At 24.3% G+C, this 9,639-nt stretch overlaps 4 protein-coding genes across 7 annotated transcripts; 3 read left to right on the forward strand and 1 right to left on the reverse strand.

The window, feature by feature from the left end:
- Positions 1-6: 6 nt before the first annotated feature.
- Positions 7-1,627, forward strand: LOC127071377 (uncharacterized). Its single transcript, XM_051010613.1, has 5 exons — positions 7-567; positions 636-898; positions 1,030-1,200; positions 1,270-1,351; positions 1,427-1,627. Exons 1-5 carry the CDS (start codon positions 424-426, stop codon positions 1,625-1,627), a joined length of 861 nt encoding a protein of 286 aa, XP_050866570.1. The 5' UTR covers positions 7-423.
- Positions 1,210-3,285, reverse strand: LOC127071379 (MAD2L1-binding protein). The gene is made up of 2 exons (XM_051010615.1): positions 2,717-3,285; positions 1,210-2,600 (listed from the first exon to the last, which is right to left on the reverse strand). The coding sequence occupies exons 1-2, from the start codon at positions 3,133-3,135 to the stop codon at positions 2,234-2,236; spliced, it is 786 nt and encodes a 261-aa protein (XP_050866572.1). The 5' UTR covers positions 3,136-3,285; the 3' UTR covers positions 1,210-2,233.
- A 296-nt stretch (positions 3,286-3,581) lies between these two features.
- On the forward strand, positions 3,582-6,010 carry LOC127071421 (histone acetyltransferase type B catalytic subunit). Of its 4 annotated transcripts, none has more exons than XM_051010680.1 (7): positions 3,582-3,709; positions 4,134-4,286; positions 4,398-4,660; positions 4,795-4,951; positions 5,031-5,245; positions 5,362-5,513; positions 5,586-6,010. In XM_051010680.1, exons 2-7 carry the CDS (start codon positions 4,138-4,140, stop codon positions 5,877-5,879), a joined length of 1,230 nt encoding a protein of 409 aa, XP_050866637.1. In that variant the 5' UTR covers positions 3,582-3,709; positions 4,134-4,137; the 3' UTR covers positions 5,880-6,010. The 4 variants fall into 4 exon arrangements, with proteins under 4 accessions (XP_050866637.1, XP_050866636.1, XP_050866638.1 ...); XM_051010679.1 differs by lacking the exon at positions 3,582-3,709 and adding an exon at positions 3,763-4,052; XM_051010681.1 differs by lacking the exon at positions 3,582-3,709 and adding an exon at positions 3,763-3,927.
- A 766-nt stretch (positions 6,011-6,776) lies between these two features.
- LOC127071424 (S-methyl-5'-thioadenosine phosphorylase) lies at positions 6,777-9,015 on the forward strand. The gene is made up of 6 exons (XM_051010686.1): positions 6,777-7,026; positions 7,556-7,716; positions 7,802-8,022; positions 8,095-8,297; positions 8,426-8,635; positions 8,724-9,015. Exons 1-6 carry the CDS (start codon positions 6,862-6,864, stop codon positions 8,766-8,768), a joined length of 1,005 nt encoding a protein of 334 aa, XP_050866643.1. The 5' UTR covers positions 6,777-6,861; the 3' UTR covers positions 8,769-9,015.
- The last annotated feature ends 624 nt before the right edge of the window (positions 9,016-9,639 follow it).

The raw sequence follows: 9,639 nt of genomic DNA on the forward strand, positions 1-9,639 counted from the left end.
ATAGAGTTATCATGAACTTGTTATATTAAGCCTTACGGAAATTCAATTATCAGATATAAAAAAAATATAGGATGTACAATAGTATTGAATAATAGTAATTTGTATACTCTCCTGCTATATCTTTGTATCGTAGGATTCAATTTTCTTATAATCATATTTGACACACGCTTCGCGAATTATAAAATGTAATATCTACCCGTCTGTTTAACAAATCAAATATGGATTCATCTATGCGCGCATTAGTTCGATTGATAGATCGTTAACCAATCGGAACACGCGAATTTTGAGAAATCAAAAAGTGGCGCTTAAATTTATATTTAATCTTGCATAGTGAAAAAGAAATCTTTGTAAAGTCGAAATGAAAAAGATTTTTTGACATACGTCATTTGTCTTCTATCTCCATGTTATTAAGATACGAGAAAAATGCTATTACTGGAAGAATATAAAGAACTCATCGAGCGAGATTCGAAGGAGATTTCGTTTTTATGGAAAATCGTACAAATATCTGGTTATTTTTTAAGTGCAATATCCGGCTATTGTTCTTCTATTATATTCTATATTTTCTGGGTATATGATCATATAAACTTGTTTATTTTTGAATTTTATATTTATACATTTTTTTTTAATATTCAAAGGAAGATATTTTTGGAGGACGATGTCCTCTTTGGGCACATGTATATGCTCTTTCTACAAGAACAGTAATTAATTCTAATAATGATGATGAACAAAATGAAACTAATATTGAATTACAAAATTGGTTAAATAATATAGCTGTTAGATATGATTATGAAAAAAATTGTGAGATTTACTTTTATATGAGTTTATTTTCCTGTATATTTGGTATTATGTGGATTGCAATGTTTTCTGTATATGGTAAAGGTGGATATGATATCAAAGTGCAAGTATTTATATTTTTATAATTATTAAAAGCTATAAATATTAAAATTTAATTTATGGGTGCATTATCTTAATATTTGTATTTATACTCACATTAACAATTTAATGAGTTTATTCTTTTATTTTAATTAGCATTCATTCTTCATGGAGAATTGTTATACCAGCCTTTATTTTTAATTTTGTATTTACAACAGTTACGTCGTTTACAACGTATGATTTACAAAAAGGATATGAAAAATTTACATTCGATATGCAAAAGGTTTTTTCAGAGTTAACAAAAAGCAATAAATTATCGAAAGATATGTAAGTATATTTTGAAATAGTCAACATATTTAAACATATTTATTCTCTATCTATGTACATATTTTATAGGATCTGCAATATTTTACAAAGTTATGTGGAGATGTATGATGTTCATGGATATAATATATGTAATGTCTTTTTTATCATACAGGTAAGATTTACATTGAGAAAATATATATTTAATAGATATATCAGATTATAGTATTAAAAATAATATTTATATTAGATTTTAGGGTGGACAATAGCTGGAAGTTGGATTTTTAATTTAATGTTATTAGTGATACGTATTCTATTAATTACAGACTTTCGAATTTTAAGAGTTAGGGTTTATGAAATTCCATACAATTCTATTATACCATCTTTAGCTAACGATAAAAATAACATAAAAACAGAGCCTTCTGAAAGTGAAAAAAAGAAAAAGGACTAATATGTACTTATAAAATACATACATATATGTACATATAAAAAAAATAAAATAAATTATACACATCCTTTATTTTTTCGATTAACATAATTTCTGTATACTTTTTTTATTGATATTAATGGGAAAATATTATGAGTTTTATATAAATTTAAAATGTGAAGGTTCTTTTAAACATATAAAAATTCCAACTATATAAAATATTATTTTTATAAATAATAAACATGAAAGTATAAAAAAAGATGTGAACTAGTCTAAATTCACAGATTTGTGTCAACAAATAAATTTACTACTATTTTATATAAATATTTTTTTTTTATAATACTCAATGTTAAAATATTAAATACTTATACAAATAGTAGTTCGCATATATGTGATATGATTATTATTATTAGCTCATCAATAAATGAAAAGAAAAAAAACGAATATTTATAAAAATATTTTTTATAACTCATTTGTTAGATTTTTATCATGTGTTGTTTCCTGCAAAATTGATTAAAAATAAGTAAAATTATGTAGATAAAATGCAACTTAAATGAGTATGAAATTTATGATAAAAATATGAAATTAGATAATAAAGAAATATTTTTTACTCCTATTATAAATTTAAAGTTATCTAACATATTTGAATCCTTTGATTACTTCCCTAGATTGATACCATCGAAAAGGTGCTTGTACAATTTGTTCATTGGACTGTTCCTTACATTGCATAATAGAATCATCTTTAAAATTAGTATTAGCAAGTTCGCGATATACTTTGACTAAATTTGTACAATTACAATCTATATCAAGTTGATTATTATGTAGTAACTTGATTCTAAAACTTTGTGATGTTTGTATTGAAGGTATATAATTTGGTTTTGGTAGAAAGAAATTAGATAAACTATTATTATCACTTTTTTGTAACAGAAAGAATGTGTTTGTAGGTCCTAAAGGTAAAGTCATAGCATCTTGAAATTCTTTACATTCCATCATTGATCTATAAAGAAAATTAAAAATAAAAACAAAAATTGGATAATCAAAACTATATAGTTAAAGTAGTGATAAAGGTTGTATTGATTAATTATATAATAAAATTATTTGTAAACTATTTACCTCATTAGATTAAGAAGAGGTTTCTGTGAAGAATGTTTACACTTTGTATGACACAAACTATCAAGAATTTGTGTTGGTAATTCCAATGTAATTTGTAGCTTTGGTGATACTATTGTTGGACCAACAATGATTACGATTTCCTTAACTTTGCAATCTTTAAAAAGTAATTCTGAAGATAAGTGATCAGACACATTTGTTAAGGAATTTAATAATGTTTTGATAAATAATGAATTTCTGTCCGATTTTTTAGTCTTGGCTTGTAAGTGCACCAAGGAATCATATGTAAACGGTATTTGTTGTTTTTGATATAATACATATTTTATAAACTCGATAATAAGTTTTGTGCACGAATCACTGGTTAGAGGTTCATCCAATATTACATTGATATCTGTTTCACATTTCCGAATATTTGAAAACATCTTAAATGGATTAACATAACAAAGAAGTTAATATAGCATATATTTATCAATTAGATTCATCACAAGTAAAAATTATATATAGTAACAAATTAAACTACCATAATTATAAACTTAAATACAAAAAACTGAAACTATCAGTCATCTCTTTGCTTACACAACCATTGATTATGAATATTATAGATGATGAAACTCATATTTATATTATTAGAACGATATCAATAGAAAACTATTTTATAAAAACATATTTATAAATTTCATTATAAATTTATATATGCGAAGAGATTATAAAAATTTTTATTAATCAAGCAACATATAAAAATATAAGTCTTAAACTTGTTATACTGTTTCGAAATTAATCTCTAAAGATTTCCAACTTTGAATTTTCAACGGTTGGTGTATTTACTAGTTTATTTTCAAAAAGATATGTTTACAGAAAGGTTAGTAGAAAAAGGGATATAGTCGTTTCATTTTTGGCGCGAAGTTATTTTGTAACTATTTAATTATATTTAAGGAAAAAGTAAACAAGAGAAAGAGACATTGTATTTAGTTAAAAAAAATTTTAACGATCCGTGTGGTAAATAATGGAATTTGGTTGTTAATTTTTTAATGAGAATAGAAAAAGTATTGGATCGTTGTGAAACAGTTATTGTTATGTTCTCGATTTAAATTTTGAAATACCAATATAAAATATTATTTTAATTTTTTTCTTCGTTTATATATATTCAAATACCTTCTCAGCGATAAATTATTTCTACGTGACAGTTGTGTTCTATGATTTTTTTGTCACTCGTGGTATTATAACCTGTATACAAAGATTTTTATAAATGTTGGGTTATTTTTGATGTAAAGATAATTAATATAAAAAATTCTTCATTGCGTCTAAAGATTTATTTTAAGTAGTTTTCAAATAAAATTGTGTAATAATTTTAATTTTTTATCTAATCATGCAAGAATTATTTACACTTTGTAACTTCCTTACTTCTTTCTTTTTATTTCAGTAACATGGAAGACCCAATCTCAGCGCATTTGAAAAATTTAGTAGTCAGTAGTAATGAATGTTTGGAGTTGAAATTAGTACGTGATGTTAACGATTTAGAAGATGATAGAACTTCGTTTAAACCAGAAATGTCTCATCAAATATTTGGAGACAGGTGCATATTGTTTAATTAAAAGTTTATAAGTTAATTTATAATTGTTATTGCCTTATTAAAGTTATTGTCAAGTTTAATAATTATATAATAGATATATTTTTTCTTTACCAGTGAAACTATATTTGGTTATCTGGACTTGAAAGTGAAGCTGTATTACTCGGCAGGTTCATTAGAAACTTATTTGGGTATGACTTATTCCGAGAAAGTAAATAAGCTTACTTATGAGGGAGTTGAAGCTGATGAAGTATTATCAAAAGTTGCTGAGAAACTTACACCTAATATCCATACTAATCTAGATTCCTTTGTTGAATCTCTTAAAAAGGATAGAACATTCAGACCTTATGGAGAACTACTTTATTCTTTTTCAGTAAATGGTAATATTGTAAAATTTTTCTTATTTTGATTTCTAATCATTTTTACAAAATTTAACTTTTTGTATTATTTTAACATATTATTATAAAAGTAAAATATTTGAATATTTCTTCTACAAATTTTATTTTGATTTTAGATAATGGCTGTACAAGACAATTCGAAGTTTATAAAGCAGATATGACGTGTAAAGGCTTTAAAGAATATCATCAACGTCTTCAAACATTTGTTTTGTGGTATATAGATGCTGCTAATTTCATAGATATTGATGACGACCAATGGCATTATTTTAATATGTAAGTATAAATTTAATATATTATCAAAACCAATAAGTTCTGTAGCATACTAAATAATTAATTATGATATATAAAATAGGTTTGAAAAATATAAGTCATCATCTGGATATACTCAATATGGAACAATTGGTTTTGCCACTGTTTATCAGTATTATGCATATCCTCATCATACTAGACCACGTATTGCTCAAGTATTAATTTTACCTTTGTTTCAAAATATGGGTCTTGGTACTCATTTACTACGTGGTATTTATCGTGAGTATATAGGTAGAAATGAAGTCAAAGATATAACAGGTAATTTGATTTTAATATCTCTTAAACTTCATCTAATAAGAACATTAATTTACTTGGATTATCTGATTAATAATATTATGTATATAACTTTTATTTTTTTTTTTATATTTTTGCAGTAGAAGATCCATCCGTTGGTTTTCAACGAATAAGAGATTATGTAGATGCAATGAATTGCAGCACATTACCTAGTTTTTCACGAGAATGTTTACTTCAAGGTTTCAATAAAGCAATGGTTATTGAAGCTAGAGAAAAATATAAAATCAATAAGGTATGTTTGTGTAATTGTATCATTCTTCTATTATCGTTTGTACATTATATATAAATTCATTTTTACTTTTAGAAACAAGCACGTAGAGTGTACGAAATTTTACGTCTGCGTATAACAGATACTTCAAACGAACAAGAATATCGTGATTACAGATTAGATGTTAAAAAAAGACTGAATATTCCATATAAACGGGAACAAAATGATATAAAAAAATTAGAATTAGTTCTGAAAAGCCTGAATAAACGTTCTAATATTACATTACCTGCACCAGAGCAACGTATGAAAATACTTGAGAAGTCGTACCGTGTTTTAGAAGAAGATTATAAGAAGGTCGTTAAACGTTTGGAAGATGAAACTGAGTTATGAATTGCATTAAAATATTGTTTCATATTATATAAGTACATTTTTTATAATTATAAAATAGATATCGTTTATAAGATAATGTATATATACATAATATAATATGTTTTTTTAATATATTTATTATATATATTCTTTCCAACAAATTTTTTTCATCTAACATACCATTCTTAAATGTTTATCATTAATGTGTTCATACAATTATAATGTTAAAGTTTTTGTCATTCTTGAATTCATGATATTAAATTATTTAAAAAATCTGTACATATATACATATATAAGCTCACATATATTACTTAATACTGTAAGCTGTTTACAAAATATAAGAATTAAAAAATAGTTATATTATTAAAAAAGTAGTTTCAAATTTCAGACCAGATTTCATTTGGTCTTCTTTTCTAAATAGCATATACGAGATATTTTTTATAGCCTAAAAAACATAACATTTTAATAAGTGTCTTATGAATAACATTTGTGTATGTATATTTATTCATTAATAATCAAATCTTATTAAACATAATTCAAATTAGTTACTTATTAAAATCAAAATAAAACAGCAAATAAAGGATCCGACAAAATAATCACAATGCACGCCATTTTGAAATGTTGGCTCGTATATCAAATATAATATATCAATATTTTACTTATGCAATATTTGCAGAATTTGTGACATGCATTAAATTCCACCCTTTCTTTATGCGGCCGAGGTAAATTACCATTGAGGTTTTAAATAGTTTTAAGATCAGCTTCTCTCACAGGAAATCTAGGTGTTTTTATGACTATTTCCTCCATAAAAAAAAAAAAAAATGAGGAAAAGATTTTTTTATGAATATGAATTTTTTTCTTTTTAATAAGATTTTATTACTTTTTTGGTTACTTTCATATGAAATTATTATACAAATATAAATTTAATATCACATTTAATGTATAGATTTTTTGCACATGTTTGCATGTCACATGACATACACATCGTACGTTCTAATAACTTATGCGTTTCTACTTCCTACTACTTACTTCCTATAGACTTTTACTTGCTTCAAAATTAATTATTCGTCACGGTTCTATATATGGATTTGGAAGTTTTTATAAGATTACGTTAATACAAAAAAAAATATTCTGTACCCACCCTAGAATGCCGAAATATCAAGTTAAGGTAAGATCTCACAAAATTACTTTATACGTCACAAAGGAAATAAATAAACCACCTGTTTTACATTTAATTGTAATATTAAAGCATGTAGATATTATCTATTATATTTACTTTTTATAATTATATGAATCGTCCCAAGTGTTTCGTAATTACGTCGGATAAGTCAATTACATTAATAAAAATACAAGCACATTTCGTTAATGACAAAAGTAATTTCATTGCAAATTTCTTTCTTATCGGTAGAACGAATATATGCCAAATATATGCTACATATGTGTTATATAAATGCTATGTATGGTCTAATTAAATTTAATGTTATAAAAATTTTATTTTATTTCTTTTTATTTATTTTATTTATGATTTTTATATCATAAGGAAGAATCCATTAATAATTAGAAGGATATTGATTATCATATTTAACAATGAAAAATATTATAGATAATATTTATTTCAAATTGTTAAATATCTTGAAACATATTTTGTATAAGTAGAAATTAATATTATTCAAATAGAAATATTTTGTCTTTCTTAGATAGGTATTATTGGAGGGTCAGGACTTGATGATCCAAATAAGCCAATATTTAGTTATCGTTCTGAAACTAAACGTGAAAATGCAACAAATGAATTTGGAATACCATCAAGTAACCTATATCATGGAACTATTTCTGGAGTAGATGTAGTTTTATTATCTAGGTAATCCTTTATTTCTCTTTATTGAGTTATTATTTGTGTATTGATTTTCTGTAATATCTGAATTATATTTCATTTCTTAATATAGACATGGATCAGGTCATATTATAAATCCAAGTAATATAAATTATCGTGCAAATATTGAAGCTTTAAAACTTGCTGGATGTACTCATATTCTTGCATCAATAGCTTGTGGTTCATTAACAGAATCTATAGGCAGAGGACAATTAGTTATACCAGATAGTTTTCTGGATAGAACAATTAAGAGACATAGTACTTTCTTTGATGGTACTTCTAATAAATATTCAGGTAAACTAAATTTTCTATGAAATTTTTAGTTACATAATTTTTACATCATTGTATTAACAAATAAAATTATAGGCGTATGCCACATGCCAATGGAACCAGCATTTGATCCACATACTTCAAAGGTTTTATTACAAGCTGCAAAGGATCTTTGCTTAGAAGTAAGAGAAGGTGCAACAGTAGTAGCAATAGAAGGGCCACGATTTTCTTCTAAAGCTGAAAGCAATGCATTTCGTGTTTGGGGAGGACATTTAATTAATATGACTATTTGTCCAGAAGTATGTTAAATTATTTAAAATATAGTTCTTTCTATTTTTTATTTCATTTATATATTCTTAATTGCATATCTAATTATTTTAATAATTGATGGTAATTTTAATTTTGCTTTATTTGTGTATATAACTAGGTCTATTTAGCAAAAGAAGCAGGCTTATTATATGCAGCTATAGCAATGGCAACAGATTATGACTGCTGGAAAGAATATGAAGAAAATGTAAATGCAGCTGATGTTTTAGTAGTGTTTCAACAAAATATTAGTAATGTAACAGATTTGTTTATACGAACAATAGAATTAATAGGGGTAGAAAATTGGGATCAAGATATTAAAAATTTGCAGGTAAAATAATATTTATGAAATTACATTTACTATCTTACCTTTTTTTATTATAATCTTGTAAATAAATATAAAAACTTATTAATTTCAGGAACTCATTAAAAGCAGTAATGTATCACGTAATGTTTCATGTTGAAAAAGAAAAAAAAAAGAGGTCAAATGGATACAATTTTCTGAAGAAATTATGTTAACAAAATATATTTTATAATTGAAAATATTGATTTCTTTAAGTATTTATATTTATTTCTATTTGATCCAAGAACTTAATAATATTCATAGAACACTTTTTATTTCTAATAAATATGTTAATGATTAAAATGAAATTTGTTATTTATTATAACAAATCTATTTGTATTATCAATAAACATTAAGTAACTATTCAATGATGTTTATAGCAAGATTGTTTTTTTACACTTTTCTTATTTGTATGAATTATTTTCTTTATTTAAAGATTGAACAAGTATTGTCATCATTTTAACTAAAATATCAATGTATTGATATATTCGTGGCATCTTATAGTAATGTAATTATTTTTAGATTGATACTAGACAAATACTGAAATAGGCATAATGAACGAATGTTTTTTAGAAGAAAAGTTCTACTATAATATTATACATTCTTACACTGTTGTCACAAAACAAGTTTTCTATGATAAAAATTATAAAGAATGTTCTTGCTTTTACTGCCCAGAGTATTTCCTGTATATATCAAACACAAATAAAACACTGGATAGTAATAACTCAAACATTTTATATATATTCTCTTCACAAAAATATACTATATTCCCTTGTCTTATATATTGCTCTACATTTTCAAGCTATAAAGAAGCAATATTTAATACTGTACTGTTTAAACATGTTATTTTATATATCATAATTTTTTTACGATATTAGAATTCTTATAAGTGATAACAGTGAAATGCCACAATTGCATTATACTTACAGTAATATTGTGCAACGTTATTTCTTAATAAATATGTACCAAAACACTTTTTTAAGTATTCAGTA

This window comes from Vespula vulgaris, chromosome 21, assembly GCF_905475345.1.
Source record: "Vespula vulgaris chromosome 21, iyVesVulg1.1, whole genome shotgun sequence".
Lineage (NCBI taxonomy): Eukaryota > Metazoa > Arthropoda > Insecta > Hymenoptera > Vespidae > Vespula > Vespula vulgaris.